Source organism: Thalassophryne amazonica, chromosome 3 (assembly GCF_902500255.1).
Source record: "Thalassophryne amazonica chromosome 3, fThaAma1.1, whole genome shotgun sequence".
Classification (NCBI taxonomy): Eukaryota; Metazoa; Chordata; class Actinopteri; order Batrachoidiformes; family Batrachoididae; genus Thalassophryne; species Thalassophryne amazonica.
The window spans coordinates 109,445,788-109,463,326 of record NC_047105.1 but is presented as its reverse complement, the minus strand read 5'-3'; the positions used below and the strand labels follow the sequence as shown (position 1 = coordinate 109,463,326).

At 40.2% G+C, this 17,539-nt stretch overlaps 1 protein-coding gene across 1 annotated transcript in view; it reads right to left on the bottom strand.

Annotated features, from left to right (window-relative positions):
- Nucleotides 1-3,909: 3,909 nt before the first annotated feature.
- Nucleotides 3,910-17,539, bottom strand: part of cxxc1b (CXXC finger protein 1b) — a 35,165-nt gene continuing 21,535 nt past the window's right edge. The window contains exons 12-14 of the mRNA XM_034167287.1: nt 17,420-17,516; nt 8,007-8,159; nt 3,910-5,446 (exon numbers count right to left, since the gene is read on the bottom strand). Of these exons, the coding sequence (XP_034023178.1) occupies nt 5,300-5,446; nt 8,007-8,159; nt 17,420-17,516 (397 nt within the window). The 3' untranslated portion in view covers nt 3,910-5,299. The remainder of the gene's footprint in view (nt 5,447-8,006; nt 8,160-17,419; nt 17,517-17,539) is intronic.

Sequence of the window (17,539 nt, the reverse complement as noted above, 5' to 3'; positions counted from 1 at the left end):
TGGCGCTATATAAAAAAAAATTGATTGATTGATTATTATGGCCTCACACCATCCCACCACCTGGTCTTCAAAGTTACGTTAGATTGAACTTGCTCATAATAGCTTGCCCTCTTCGTCTACTGGGTACTCTCCATTCCATGTGGTATACCGGTCTCAACCACCACTGTTTTCTGCTACTGCCATTGACTCACCTGTCCCCTCTGCTCTGTCTCTCATTTTAAGGTGCAGATGAACCTGGGCATAATACAAGAAATTAAACAGAATCAAACTAAGACTGGAGTGACTAAGTGACCAAGAGTGAACAAATAAGGTTAAACAAAACTAATTGAAGTAGCAGGACCTTCGCGGCCGGGACGACGGTGGGGATCGAACCCACGCGGCTCGCACAAAAGACCATTCCTCTACCAGGTCAGCCAAAGGGGAACTCCCCATTAGCCTAGCTAGCGGGAACGTCTTTTCAATTGGGACCCGGGACTTTCATCCCGCTAAACCTGTATTAATGGCACCTTTTCGAACTCATCTGTATCACAGACACCTATCCACAGCCTCAAACAGACTCCAAGCTCAACCATGGCCAAGACCAAAGACCTGTTGAAGGACACCAGGAAGAAAATTGTAGATGTGCACTAGGCTGGGAAGAGTGAATCTACAATAGTCAAACAGGTTGGTGCAAATCAACTGTGGGAGCAATTGTAAGAAAATAGACATACAAGGCCACTGATAATCTCCCTCGATCTGGGGCTCCACACAAGATGTGGGGTCAAAATGATCATGAGAACGGTGAACAAAAATCCCAGAACTACATGAAGGGACCTGATGAATGACCTGCAGAGAGCTGGGACCAAAGTAAAAAAGGCTACACACTACGCAGAGGGACTCAAATCCTGCAGTGCCAGGCGTGTCCCCCTGCTTAAGCCAGTACATGTCCAGGCCCGTCTGAAGTTTGTCAGAGAGCATATGGATGAACCAGATGAGGACTGGGAGAATATCATGTGGTCAGATGAAACCAAAACTTTTTGGTAAAAACTCAACTCGTGTTTGGAGGAAGAATGCTGGGTTGCATTCCAAGAACACCTTATCTACTGTGAAGCATGGGGGTGGAAATATCATGCTTTGGGGTTGTTTTTCTGCAAAGGAGACAGGACCACTGATAGGTGTTAAAGAATGAATGTGGCCATGTATCATGAGATTTTAAGCCAAAACCTCCTTCCATCAGTGAGAGCAATGAAGATGCAACGTGGCTGGGTCTTCCAGCATGACAATGATCCCAAACACACCGCTCGGACAATGGAGTGGCTCCGTAAAAAGCATTTCAAGGTCCTGGAGTGGCCAAGCCGGTCTCCAGACCTCAACCCCATAGACAATTTATTGAGGGAGTTGAAAGTCCATGTTGCCCAGCGACAGCCCCAAAACATCGCTGCTCTAGAGCTCTGCATGGAGGAATGGGCCAAAATACCAGCTACAGTGTGTGCAAACCTGGTGAAGACTTACAGGACACGTTTAACCTCTGTCATTACCAACAAAGATTGTTACAAAGTATTGAGTTGAACTTTTGTTATTGACCAAATACTTATTTTCCACCATAATTTACTAATAAATTCTTTAAAAATCCTACAATGTGATTTCCCGGATTTTTTTCCCCCCTCATTTTGTCTCAGTTGAAGTGTACCTATGTTGAAAATTACAGACCTCTCATCTTTCTAAGTAGGAGAACTTGCACAATCAGGGACTAAATACTTTTTTGCCCCACTGTATATGGCAGGGGTACCTCACTATTGACAGTCTTTCAGCGTAACAAAAACAATGAATTGAAAATGGCACAGGAGTTCATTTCTCAGGAACATTTCTGAGCACAGTGAGACCAAAATGCTACCACATGATGTGATGGTACATTCTGGCAATGGTCTGTCCAACCCAGTCTTAAAGTAGAGCAAACGAGCCCCAGGTGTGTCACTTCAGCATCAGGCACTCCAGACATGAAACAAAGAAAAGCTGGAAAGTGTCATGCCGGAGCGGACTGCAGCCCAGACCACAACAATGGGTTAACGACGACTGCTGCCGGTGCCCAACAGGGTACCAGTGGACATTGGGCTGCTGCTGCGTGAAGCAGTGGAGGAAAACATGTCCAGAAACAGCAGAAGAAGAAAGCTAAAAGGGTGGAAGCAAGAGTCTGGCAGTAGCTCGATGTCCGAGACGCCCTGTTGGGCATGTGCAATGTGTTTCAAGTCCTGAACGTTGGTTGATCATTTGGATGCCTTTGTGGCATACATTCAACACATAATTCACCATACTAAGTATGTTCCCTGTTTAGGATGTGGTTACACACCCAGATGCATGAAGCACATACCAGTGTCGTGACTTGTGGTAGAGTGTGGCCCCTATTGTGCATGTTAATACGCCGAGGTGTGCATATTGTTTTCTGTCTTGGTCTCCAAGTGGATAACTGTATTCCTGCTCTGCATGACAACCTCTGTCGGCCCCTGCGTGGGCAATGCTTATTCCTGCTATGCATACATGTTGTCTCGGCCCCTGTGGTGCTTTTCCTGTCATGACTCCTGTGAGGTTAATGAGCGGGGCCAAACTGATATAAAATGTCTGAATTGTGTGAAAAGGGAGAAATAAAGTGACACTGTTGTACTGTCGAAATAAAAAGTTGCTTTTTTTCCACCCGTTGTAACTTCCACACCTTTGCTTGCGTTGAACACGTCCAAGGTGTCAAACAGAGCCATCACACTTTGCCAGGAGTGTGCATTGCCATCAGGCCGCCGCAGTCAAAGATCAACCCAATCCAACTTTCACGCTGTGATGTGGCTTCATACATCCAATAGAAATGCTGCATCAGGCCAAAACACAGGTGACTGAGTGCAGAAATGTGGCCACTTCAGCTCAACCTAGCATCTTACGCATAAGTTGCTGGAAAAATTTTTTCCCCCTCCCAGCAGGGTGACGTCTGTCACTCGTTCTGCTTTTTTTTTTTCCTGTTAATATTGTGGTAGTGCTTCACTTTTCCTCTCACGAATCCATAATGGCGATTGTCCCCGTTGTTCACCAAGCCCTCAAAAAGCCAGAGTGTGACATGGAAATATACAACACCTCTGCACGCTGTTGCCGTGTTCAACGCAAGTGAATGCATCAAAATGATCACCACGTTTGATGTTTAAGGCTCTAGAGTCCATGAACTGAGAAAAAAAAAAAGCATTGTTTATTTACAGTTAATAAATCAAACATACATCTTACTGGGCTTTAACACCCTCTGTTTCTGGAATTTGTTATAAAATGCAGAGAATTTCACCGACACAGGCCTAAACATAACACCAATAACAGAAATACAACAGTAGAACTTAGGACAGAAGATCCAACTCCATGTATGGCTGGGAGAGTAAGTGTTAATGTGTCAATAACAATTTTGGCTTCCAACAATTACAACTTAATATAGACAAAATTGTTATACAATGATGCTTTATTTTTGGCATGTAATAAAGCCAAGCAGCAGGTGGCTACTACTTAAAAAAAAGTTTTATTGAAATAAAATCTATTGTTAAAATGTTTAAAAAAAAAAAATCAGTAAAAGCTGGATGTATTGAAAGTTAATGTGTAATCCTGTTAAATAACTGATCTCAATTTTGGCCAAAATAATTGGCAAGGTGTCACCTGGGGATATGGACCTCAGCAAGGTGAGGACAGACTTGTCGCCTGAAGATAAAGACCACCAGATGCCATAACAACTACAAGTTGGAGCTTCAGAAGTATTTTCTTAAGGCTTCAACTGCTTACTGCAACAAAAGTACATCATGTTTCATGTAATTTCTTCAGCAATGTTAACATTTCAGGTCAAGTTGCAAAGTCCATGCTAATCACAGACAACGTATGTAGAAAAGTAAACAAGTAAATAGTCTTTCCACAAAAACATTACCTGCAACAAATTGTTTATTTTGGGCAATCATGTTTAACAGCAGTTTTCAACAATCAGTTTACCACAAAACATTTAAATTTATCACCAAGGAAGCTAATTATTAGAGTTGTAAAAGACTTAACAGGAATACCTTGTTATAATCTTGTGTTGCATTTACATACTGATCGGCAAACAGCCCTTCGTCACTACAGCAGAATCACTGACACCTGCAGTGGCTGAGGATGCATAAAGCCCAGTTATCACTTTCACAGTCTGTAACGTGACAAACTGACGTGTGAGTCTGATGACAATGTGTCAGATTGTGCCATGTGATGTGTGCAAAAACAACCGTACTACACTCCGAGAATAACTGTAGCGCTGCCAGAACTCCTGCTGGTGATGTCACGGTACGTACAGTACATGTTATAAATGCCACAGAAATGCAAGGGGTTATATGTTAAACAAATGCATTTTTAAATATGCTGAAATTCCCACCACAAGTTAAAATAAAACAAGACCACAGCACAATGATGAAACATCCCAGTTCATTACAGACACCCTCCCAGACCCTCTAAGGGTTTGTTTCCGAGGTATGGACAAAGTGGCTGGTATTAGACTGTGACCAATGGGGATGCATATCTGTGAAAGTGAGAACTGGCATTAGTTACTATTCTGTGTTTCACAGTTGTGAATCTTGCGGCGTCTCAGTCCCTGACTCACACGAGAGGTCGGTTTCAGCAGAGTTCCAGTTCAGGGTACAATGTAAACCCACCACCTGAAGTATAGACAACATCGGGGCACAACAGAAGTTCATCACAGGTGCTACACCTCTTCTAGATAATCCTCTCAACTTGAGAGAATGTGTCATCATAATTGTTCGTGAACTTGCTGAATTGGCGCCATTCACATCCTTACTTTGCCATTGTTGACATACACTTTGAGACGCCGGACCTCTGCTGGTGCCACGGTGGATTCTTGGAAGTGCAGGGGGATTATGGGAAATGTTAAAATACAGAATGGGAGATGTGGACATGTTGCAAAATTATTTGGATGAGCAATAATGTATTTCATGAAAAGATACAATGACATTTTAGCCTTTAGCACAGTGTTCATTACAAGCCTGACTGCTCTGGCAATTCTTTCAATGTGTCTACACTGAACGAATTCATCCATCACTGTGCAGCGTTGACTGTTGTTGGATATCAATCAACATCCAGAAATGACAGCTTTGGACAGTGTGTGCCATCAGAGCATGCGGCTCCAGCAGCCATTTACATCTAGCAGTGAAATTTACACTCCAACATGTGAATGCAGTTTAAGATTAGTCTCTACCCAGATTACCATTTAGATCTCTCATATTATATACAGTCATAACAGTGTCCACAAAACTAATGCAGATTAGGCTGACTAACGATCCTTGTTGCTACGGAGATCAGTTGTCAAGGGGTCATGCTGAATGGTTTGGTGCAGCATCAGAGCGAGCAGACCTGCCCTGTTGGTCATAGCAGTCCTGACATTGCGCTCCTGTTCAAACAGCTCATCCAACTTGTACCACTACAGGTAAAAAAGAGAAGAAAATTACGTCTAAACAATGACTTGTATAAAATTAAATAAAATTAAAATTAGATTAAATTACATTTGGAGTGTGTATCAATTTACACAAATCATTCAACACCATAAATCATGAGTCATTATTAAAATTATATAAGTATGGGATTAGAGCAGGGGCGGTGGCCAAGTGGTTAATGTGCTTTGTTTCAGTGCAGAACATTCCGGGTTCAAATCCCACCCCTGCCACATTTCTCCATGTAATGTGGAGTTGCATCAGGAAGGGCATCCGGCGTAAAACCTGTGCCAATTCAACATGCAGATCCACCTTGGACTTGCTGTGGCGACCCCGAGTGCAAAACAAGGGAGCAGCCGAAGGGACTTACTATATAAGTATGGGATTAGGGGCACAGCATACCAGAGGCTTCAAAGTTATATTACAAACCGTCAACAGTATGTACATATTAATGGGTTAAATTTTGATTGTAGATAGGTCATATGTGGAGTCCCGCAAGGGTCTGTTTTATGGCCTTTGCTTTTCCTTTTGTTTATTAGTGAATCAGCGAAGATGTTAAATTTCTTGGTTGCTGATGATATCAGTATATATCACTCAGGAAGTAATTTATTGGAAATAATAGGAAGAATAGGAGAAGAAATGATAAGTGAAAAATAGGTTTAATGAAAATAAGTTGTCTTAATATTGTGAATCGTATTGGCATTTTATTTAAAGTAAAAGATTTGTCTGACTGCAATTTGTTGTGTATGCTATATTGCGCAATGATTCTCCCATACTTCTGTTATTGCACTGAAGTCTGGGGTAACACATATAGCAGTACCACTAAGTCCTTGTACCTGTTACAAAAAAGAGTCATTAGTATTACCATCAAAAAAGGTTACAGAGGGCATACTAATAAGTTGTTTATTGAAACTAGTCAACTAAAATGTAAGGATCTTGTTGACTTAAAAGTTGCACTTATTATGTGGAAGCCTAGGATGGAACTTTGCCAGATGATGTCCAAACTGTATTTAGTCTTGTTACACAGGCCGTTTGCCATAGAAGAAAATATTGTTTTCGGACTATGTTTGCATGGACAACTATGAAAGAGAAGTGTCCCTCTGTTTATGGAGGGACATTGTTTATTGGAATGCATTGAATGAAGAAATTTAATGTACAAATGTTTATGGATTCAAAAGGATGCATGAGGATAAAATGAGAGAATATAGCAAGTTAGAAGAAAAGTGAATGTAACTGTTGTAATGTAAAACAATCAAGTTAATGTTAATGATGTTTATTTGATGTTTGGTGACTTGATGAGGAAATGGCGCTGGGGTTGGAATTGAGGCCGAGTTCCAGTCGATCGCATGGAAAACAAAATCTGTCACTGGACGTGAGAGGATTTAGTGCTGCTATAACAGACTGATGCAGAAGGTGGCAACAATGCACTGATAAGGATGTCAGAAGGCTTCTTGATATCTTTATCATGAATAGCAGAGATACAGTGGAACATAAAACAAGTTTCACTGAAATCCATAGGGGGCGCACCGAGATATGGCCAAATGAAAATCGCCAAATACCGCGTTCTTAACATAAAGAGCGCCACCTATACAAAAGTGCCCAAACTAAGCTACCACCATTTATGCAAATTTGGAAAGAACTTGTCCCAGTGTATCCAAATATGCATAAATGAGCAAGGCTTATTCAGGGCGCAGGCCCTGGGAGGGTCCCAAATGCAGCCCAAAATGCCACCCTCAATTAGCCTTGGAAAAAAATAACGCTAAATGGGAGAACTCCATCCATACATTCATATACCATAAGATCAATGAGGCTTACTCATGGCGCACAAAGATATTCAAAGTTCAAAATCCATATTTTGACTATGTCACTGTTTTGACCCCTTTAACCCCTACCCTAAAAAGGGCCATAATTTTCCACCCAAAGGGATCTTTGGATAAAAAACATGATTTTCCCTTAAAAAAAAAAAACAAAAAAAAAAAACAACAAAAAAAAAACTTCAGTGACCTACTGAAACATGATATATCACCCCCTTCTATAAAACATTCCACAGTTACAGACTATGGCTCTTAACATGTTAATAGTCATGTTCACATTCACAACATTGACACCCTTCTGCATGATACATGACCCGTTGACCTTCACTGCATATCACAAAAGCAAAGCACATCTCGACAGAGGATTACTGAAGCAGACAGATTAGGGAGAAAGAGGAAAAAAAATCCACCATATCTTAAAAATAGCAAAAATAAATAAATGACACTAGCAACCTTTCTCTTTTTAAACGTCAATGTGTTAATGGAACAATGTCTAAAGAAATAAGGCCTGCTCTGTGTATTTTTTTAAGAAACTGGTTCACCTCAACATGGGACCAGTCTTAGAAACCACGTGTGGATTCTGCTCAAGAAGACAATTGTCAAAGGTGAGCAGAACATTCTGAGGCTTGATCAGTAGCAATGTTTTAATATGACTAAGGTTTGTAAATAGTGAATGTCCTTTAACTATCCCAGTCCTACTTCAAAAAAGCCAAACACAAAAAGATTTTTAACTCACCACCCTGACTCGCTCCAAGTCCACCTCGGCTCGCCTCAGCTTTTCCCAGTTGTAATGTTTGTTACACTTCCTTTTGGAGACCCTGCAGTATTCCCCTGTCAGTTCAAACACATTCTTCACCAGAGGACATCCACACACCTCGTCCACTGGAACCTGGTGATAACATGAAAAACAATTAATGCCCCACACAAACTGGACTCTATTCTTAAACCACCTTGGTACTTGCACGAATTCGATCCCCGCAGTGGCACGCAATCTTGGGTGCCACTGTGGTGTGCCACCTTTTTCCAGGCTCGGTGTTGTGAAATTTGCAGACTTTTCTGCCACGCGTTATTTGATTTGATTCATGATCGAATGTGGACTTCAAAAACTTTTAAAATATGACTGGGTAAGAAGGAGTGAAAACGTAAAAGTAACATCACAGCCAATTGCAGTCTTTGCGTATTAAGCCCCTTTCACACCAGGGCTGGTCCCGGTTGCTCCCTGTTGCGTTATGACGATGCAAGAATTTCTGCGTCAGGTGTGCGCAGCAGGGGGCAGAGAGGAGGTGAGAACGCAGCCTGCAGGTTCTCTTCTACTTTATATGTGTTCTTGTGCTGAGCTGCAGGGCTGCGCTCTGAGTTCTGTTAGTTTATTTTTCCTCCTTTGACCACGCATGCACAAATGAACTGTCCGTGAGAAAATGTGGAGATGTCTGGAGTTCTACTTGATGTTGACATGTCCTGTCTCTGGCAATCAGTCTGTGAGCAGGACTTACGAGGTCTATCAGAAAAGTATCCTACCTTTTTATTTTTTTAAAAACTGTATGGATTTGAATGACGTGCGATTACACCAATCATGCTTGAACCCTAGTGCGCATGCTTGAGTTTTTTCACGCGTGTCGGTGACGTCATTTCCCTGTGGGCAGGCCTTGAGTGAGATGTGGTCCCGCCCTCTTGGCTGAATTCCTTTGTTTCACACGCTGCTCGAGACGGTGCGCGTTGCTTTATCAAAATTTTTTCTGGACCTGTGAGGAATATCTGAGTGGACACTATTCGAGAAATTAAGCTGGTTTTCGGTGAAAAGTTTAACGTCTGATGAGAGATTATGGGGTGTTTCTGTCCGTGTAAGGACTTCCCACGGAGCGGACGTCGCGCAGCGCTTCCAGGCGCCGTCGTCGGCCTGTTTCGACCTGAAAACATCCTAATTTAAGGCTTAATTCACCCAGGACGTCGTGAGAGAACAGAGAAGATTCAGAAGAGGCCGGCATGAGGACTTTATGCGGACATTCCACTGTTTAAGGACATTTTGTAATGAAAGACGTGCGCGTAAATTCGCCGAGTCATTTACGTGACGACTCGGCGAATCTGTGTGCGCCGCGACAGGAAAAACACCTTGGTGTTGAAAACCATTTGTAAAATTCAGGCAGCTTTTGATGGCTTTCAACAAGTGAGTAACTGAGAAATTGTTTAACAGCTTGGGCATGTTCCAACTTGCCCGTTAAGGTTTCCAACGGAGGTGTTTTTCCTGTCGCGACCCCCCGCGGTCGGGTTCATTACAAAATGTCCGTTAACATTGGAATGTCTGCATAAACTCCTCATGCCAACTTCTTCTGAAAGTTCTCTGTTCTCTGACGACTTCCTGGGTCAACAGAGCCTGAAATGTGGAAGTTTTCAACTTGAAACGGCGAGACGCTGCCGCCTCGAAGCGCAGATCGCCGTCAGGGCTGTCCTTAAAGCGACACTACCAGACCAAAATCTCTCATCGGCCATTAAAATTTTTACCGAAAACTAGCTGAATTTATCGAATGGTGTCCACTCAGTTGTGCCTTACAGTTTTGAAAAAATTTTGATCAAACAAAGCAGCAGTCTCTGAGCCATTCCTAAACAATGAAAAAAAAAAAAGACGAGAGGGTGGGCCACTCCTCACTTAAAGACTGCCCACAGGCGAATGACGTAACCGACAGGCGTGAAAAAACTCTCGCATGCCCACGAGGGTTCAAGCATGTCTGATGTAATCACACGTGATTCAAATCCATATGGTTTTGAAAAAAATAATAAGGTCGGATACTTTTCTAATAGACCTTGTATGTCCTTTTTTTTTTTTTTTTTTAACTGTGATGAGAGAGTTTGAACGGAGAACAAGGAACTAATTGCCTGCAGCCAGACAGTTTTGTCTCTTTTTTTTTTAAGTTCACATGTGCGCGTGAACGAATCGTCCGTGAGTGGACTGGAGATGTCCGGACTTTTTAACTGGATGAGGACATCTCCTGTCTCTTGCAATCAGTCTGTGAGCAGGACTTATGGATTTTATTTTATTTATAAAGTGTTTGCTCCTGCTCCTTTGTGAAAAGGAGCAGCAAGGAGGAGCAGCTGCTGCAATCAGCATTTTTTTTTCTGTGTTTTTTGAGCATGTAGTTTTACTGCATTGTGTACATGGTAAAAACAATCCTGCGTGATTTATACTGCGGGAACAATGGAACACAGCAGGAATCATAAATTGGCGTCGGGTAACGTTGTCTTGTGAGTGTGTGGCTTCCAGTCATGCTGAGTACCGTCCTGTTGCTCTGACTTGCACTGAAACCACTTAATTCTGCGTCGAGCAGAGGACACAAAAAAAAATTAAACGTTTCATTTTCGTTTGCGGCCCTCGCGCTGTTGTGGCACCGAGCTGCATTGTCTCGGCACTAGGTTGCTTCCACGAGGCGTCGTCATAATGATGCACGATGCAACTGGGAGCAACCCCGGTGCGAAAGGGGCTTTAACATACGGGGATGATTCGCAGCCCCGCAGAGGGCTGTGATCTAAAGCGGTTGTCTTCGTTTCATCACACAGAGGGCTATGTGTGAAACTTAACACCATATTACAGTGCAGGCAACACACAGCATTTTGTTAATCCTGCCTTGAATTACACCTTGCCTCATTTATGTCCCGTGTCTGGTTTGAGGGGGGGAAGAGATGCCCAGCCTTTTAATCCCAGAAATATGGTACCCACATTCCTCCAATTAGCGAGTGTCAGTGCTGAACTTAATTTCGTACCTCTGTTACTGGGCACGTCCAGACTGCTCTGTCCAGTACATCTGAGGCGTTTTTAATGGAAATGCATTGCGATCGGATAGGACATTTTGTCCGATGTGAGTGGAAATCCGTTACACAAAATCCCGTATATACTGTGTTCATTCATTACATGGAAAACCTTTCAAAAACATTGGGACTTTTGCTTTTGTCCAGTGAGTGCGAATATCTGGTTTATAAGATGACAGTTTAGGCAAGTTTTACTGTACATATTATAAAAAATTACCTTTGAGACAAGATTCCAAATGCATTCTTCACCACCTGATGCGCACAAGACAACCCGTAGCCGTTGATAATGTCTCTGTGATTCTTGAAGTGACGAAAGAATGGTTTCATCTGCCAAGTTCTAAAAGCAAATGCTTCATCGCCTATGAAATTATTATTTTATATAGTGTGGTGTCAAGCTGGACGCGTTTGACAACAAACTGCACAGCAGTGTGGAGATCAAATCTGCGCAACTGTCAAGGTGCCTTTAGCATGTCGTTATTAAAGCCGTAATAGCTTTGAATCTTGTTATTAAGTTATAAAATAGTTTTCTTTGTGACCACTGTAATTTTGTCCCACAGTATTCAAACAAAGGATTCACAACCTTGGATCACCAATATGATCAAAATCAACTTTTCGGGGAGATTCATAGTTTGACTGCATAAGTAAAAAAAAAATGCCAATAAGACACCAAAACACACTGCAAAACTCATGCCATTCAAGAGTCCAACAGCGATGCCACCTACATATCCTAGTATTAGCTTTACATATTTAAAGAAGCACAGCAGACCTCTAATGGTGACTGAATGTGCAAAAAAAAAAAAAAAAAAAAAAAAACTATAAAAATACAGGTACATCTTAAAAAAAAGGAATATTGTTAAAAAAGTTCAATATTTTTTGGTAGCTATGTCAGAAAGTGAAGATAAATTCTAGACTGGTGGTCAGGAACCTGTGGCTTTTTAATCCCATGCCCCCTCCTCCCCCCATGCAGTGACTGCAGTTTTGGCAAGGACCTGTGTCCACAATAAATAAATAAATAAATAAATTCCTCTTCCCTAAGCAGCAAAATTGAAACTGTTTTCAGACACTGACACGACTGTAGCACATATTCAGGCAACCAATCACCAAGAGTACCCTCATGAAGGACAGAACTGCTACAGGGATTAAAGCAAAAGATGGAAATTTAATTTTGAGTGTATGTAAAGAGGGACACAGATGGAAGATTTGTACTGATCCAGGGAAACCTGCAGGGTGTCTTGGTTACTTTTTGAATATTTATGCTCCTACAGGAGCTCAGTGGAAACTTTATAAATGCATTTTTGACCTGTTGATTTCAGAGGTAGAGGGCATTCTAATCTGCGGAGGAGACTTTTAATGTTGGACTTTATCCCACTCTAGATACATCAAAACATCATCACTCAAAGGAGAAGAAAATGGCCAAAAATATAAAAGTTAATGTTGGGGGAGCGCGGTCTATAAGACATATGGGGAGATCTAAATCCAACAAAGAGGGACGATACTTTTTTCCCCTCACCCACATTCTGTATATTCTAGGTTTGATTACTTTATGTTTCTAAGAGATTTAGACAGGGTGATAAATTACAGCATCGGAAACATGGAAAAGAAAAATTGGAAAGGTTACAAACTGATTAAAAAAAAATGAGAAAACGGGCATAAATAGATACTGAATGAAGGAATAAAAAGAAACGGAAAAAAACGAATTACATGAAATCTAATCAAATGATATTAAAAACAAGTTGATTTTTCTAAAACAAAGACACTATGAGGCAGGGGTGAATTCAGCAAAACTACTCGTCTACAAATGAGGAGGAAAAAAAACCCCATCAGGCTACAACATTATAATGTTTCAGATAAGGGATCCCATAACACACTTCATACATTGTAAAGCAAAAAATACCCAACAAGCATTTGAAACTTTTTCAAAACAACCCAAAACAGATAATTTGAAGACAGAAGCCTTTTTTGACATGATAAAACTACCAAAAGTGAGGTATGAACAAAACAAATGCCTTATTAGTGAAAGTACAGATGAAGAAATTAAAAAGGCAATATTACATTTAAAATCCAATAAGGCACCATGGCCAGATGGTTTCCCATCAGAGTGGTACAAGGAAATGAAACACTACTTGATCCCTATAATGAAGGCCACATACAACTATGTGATAAAAACAGGCATAACTCCCCCCGCATGGAAAGAAGCAATGATCTCACCGATACCAAAAGAGAGTAAAGATAAATTGGAGTGCTGAAGCTATAGGCCAATAAGTGTACTGAACCAAAATTACAAAATTTTTATCCATATTTTGGCAAAAAGAATGGAAAATATCCTTCCACAGATAATAATCCTAGACCAAAGGCAATATTCGCAGGACAAGACTATATTAGACGAACATTGTGATATGATAGGTCATATAGTTAAAAATAAAATTCAGGCAGTATTATCAAGTCTCAATGCAGAAAAGGCTTTTGATCGAGTTAGTTGGGAGTTTTTATATAGAATATTACAAAAATTTGGATTCCACCAGACTTATTAAAACTATTCAAGCACTGTCTAGCAACCCAAACGCAAGAATTAACATTAATGGAGCCATTTCAAATTCATTTGACCTAGAAAGAGGAACAAGACAGGGCAGTCCAATTAGTCTATTACTTTTTGCAATGCTTATTGAAGCATCCCCTTTTTTAGGTCTGGCAGGGGTACCCCACCACCAATAGAGCTCCTGCTCTATTTCTTGAGAAGGTGAAGGCTGTTCTCACAATCCTTAGTCTGACATGAACATTCTGATGTGTCCTCCATTCACAGTAGGGTAGGCCCACTGCACTTCCTAATTATATGACTGACTAGAGATTCTCCAGAGCTCATTGCCTCCTCACTAGCTGCATTCAGTACTGTCACTACTGATCATCATGACCATAGTCTTTTATTTACAGTATTTGTTTAGAACAGTGGTTATGTAATGCATCTGATCAGATCTGTGAGACAAGTTCAAGACAATAGAATTAAAGGCATAAAAATGTTTTATTGAGAACACAAAATCTCTCATTTGCAGATTACGTTTTAATTTATTTGGCAAGTGGAGACAGTTCTTTTTTGAAACTATTGTCATTCTTAGATGATTTTGGCTCTATCTCAGGCTATAAATTGAACATTAAAAAGACTCAAGGTTTTCAGTACAAGCCAAACCAGTTCATAAAATCTAGAATCAAATTAAAGTGGGACCAAGAATACATAAAATATTTAGGGGTCAATATACCAAAAGATTTGATAAATCTTTATGCTCTAAACTTTAGCCAATTGAGTCAAAAATTAAGAGGATTGACACCAATACTAAGTTTTGAGTCAAGAAAGATGAATATTTTGCCGAGAATATTATACTTGTTTCAGACCCTTCCAATTGAAACATCTGTTAAGCAATTTAATGAGTGGGATAAATTGTCAATATATATATATATATATATATATATATATATATATATATATATATATATATATATATATATATATATATATATATATATATATATATATATATATATATATATATATATATATATATATATATTTATTTATTTATATATTATTTAAATACGGTAAATCTGGGAAGTATTCACAATACTGCACTTTTTCCACATTTTGTAGCCTTATTCCAAAATGGATAAAATTCACTTTTTCCTCAAAATTCTACACACAACACCCCATAACAAAAATGTGATTTTTTTTTTTTAGATTTTTGCAAATTTATTAAAAATGAAAGAATTAAGAAATTACATGTACATAAGTATTCACGGGCATGAAACTCAAAATTGAGCTCAGGTGTATCTTGGTTCTAGTGATCATCCTTGAGCTATTTCTACAACTTAATTTGAGTCTACCTGGTCTAAATTCAGTCGATTGGACACGGTTTGGAAAAGCACACACCTGTCTACATATAAGGTCCCACAGTTCATGTCAAAGCACAAACCAAGCATGAAGTCAAAGAAATTGTCTGTAGACCTCCGAGACAGGATTGTCTTAAGGCACAAATCTGGGGAAGGGTACAGAAACATTTCGACTGCTATGAAGGTCCCAATGAGCACAGAAGCCTCAATCATCAGTAAATGGAAGAAGCTCAGATCCACAGGACTCTTCCTAGAGCTGGCCGTCCATCTGAAATGAGCGATCAGGGGAGAAGTGCTTTAGTCAGAGAGGTGACCAAGAGACAGGAGGACTTTTCAGAAAGACAACTGTCTCTGCAGCAATCCACCAATCAGGCCTGTATGGTAGAGTGGCCAGACGGAAGTGACTCCTTAGGAGAAGGCATATGGCAGCTCACCAGGAGTTTACCAAAAGGTACCTGAAGGACTCTCAGACCATGAGAAACAAAATTCTCTGGTCTGATGAAACAAAGATTGAACTCTTTGGCGTGAATGCCAGGCGTCATGTTTGGAGGGAACAAGGCAACATCCCCTACAGTGAAGCATGGTGGTGGCAGCATCATGCTGTGAGGATGTTTTTCAGCAGCAGGAACTGGGAGACTAGTCAGGATTGAAGGAATGATGAATGCAGCAATGCACAGATGCATCCTGAATGAAAATCTGCCCCAGAGCACTCTTGGCCCCAGATTGGGGCAACAGTTCATCTTTCAGCAGGACAATGACCCTAAGCACACAGCCAAGATATCAAAATGGCTTCAGGATAACTCTGTGAATGTCCTCGAGTGGTCCAGCCAGAGCCCAGACCTGAATCCGACTGAACATCTCTGGAGAGATCTGAAAATGGCTGTGCATCGATGCTCCCCATCCAACCTGATGGCAGGGCTGTGAAATGAAAATTGTGAAATCTGAGGAAAATTTGCAGGGAGTCTCAGAAGGGGGGGGTGCAGCTCCCCATGAGCCGGGGTTTATGGTTTGCGGGGTCCCAGAAACCAAATTAATTTTGTATCTAATGATACATTTTCAGCATCTCCTTGAAGAAAAAAAAAATCTCAAAAGAAGCACATATTTAAATGATCCTAGATTCAACCTTTCATTTGAACTGTCAATGATAATGTTGAAATAACAGAATATGACGTGGAAGTAGGACCTGGAATGATTTTTCTTTTAACTGTAAACAAAATTATGCATCAACTCAAAACTATGAAACTACATGAAATTCATGAAGACTGAAAATACTGTTAAAGCATTTTCAAAAACCACAGCTGAACCTTGGAGAATATTTTCAAAATCATGGTAAAAAGTCACATATATCCTTGTGTAAATTCCTGTAAATCCATTCAAAGCCACAATGTCTTTTTTTCCAAATGAAAGAGTCTACATTAATTTAAAATAAGTCATATAATCTTGTCTGAAATCCTGTTGGAACAGTACAATGTTTATTTTCCCGAGACAAAAACATTCTTACCGTGTTTCTTGAGGGCACAAGATGCAGTGAGCTTTTCCCATTTCTTTTATCTGTGTTCATGACAATGAACTTTAACTTTAACCCAGTGCCAATTCCACAGACTCTTGTCCTTACCAAACTTTTTCAAACCGTCTTTCTCGCCATTTTCCCTCTCTCAGGCATCACTCCATGACACAGACATGCCGTAAAATTCTTCTTTTAAAAACTTGGTGGCTTTTAAAATATGCGATGTCCACATGTTACATTTAGCTTGGAGCAACCAACCAGTCCAGCTTTATGAAAACTGTCGCAACAGCAACCCTTTGAGAGAGGCATTTTTTTTCTCCACAACTTCCTCAGATCCGAGGACACAGATCTGTATCCGTTATACAGATCAGTATCTGCGGACTTTTAAAACTTGCACAAAGTCGTAATAATAATAAAAAAAAGCCTGCGATAGGCATTTTAAAAACTCAGTGACAATCACAGACTACAACACTATTATATATATATATATATATATATATATATATATATATATATATATATAAAAACGTTTTTGCTGTACACCATAAAGAAATGCTTGAAGCATTTTAGTTTCTATGTCACGAGTCCAGAATAAACATTTTCATTTTCTGAAATACCTGACAAAAAATATCCTTTTTTTTTTTTAAGATGTACCTGTATAAACAGAAAAACAGCAAACAACAGGATCTATGGTTGCATATTTCACACAAATGTTTTGCTGCATATCTATTACACACAAGAAAGGCAACCCACACACAGGAAAGACAACCCTCACACAGGTCTGTTGTGTCAATTGTCAGTACTGACAGTTACAGTAACAAGGTTTTTACTTTGTTTGCCAAAACAGGTCTTTTGGAAGATCCAATTCTTTTTCTCCCTCCCCTCATTGGTTCTTGGAAGTATTTTTCCTCTTAAGTCAAAAATTCCTAACTGACTGAAGGTTTTGTCATTAGCATGTTTCCACTCACCTTGGGATCTCTTGAATGTTCTGGACACAAAACCTGAAGTCTCTTGCAATATGTTTTGCTTTGGGGATTGTACACGTCACAGAAGAGTCTGGTTGCTCTGTGGAAAAAAATTATAATTAA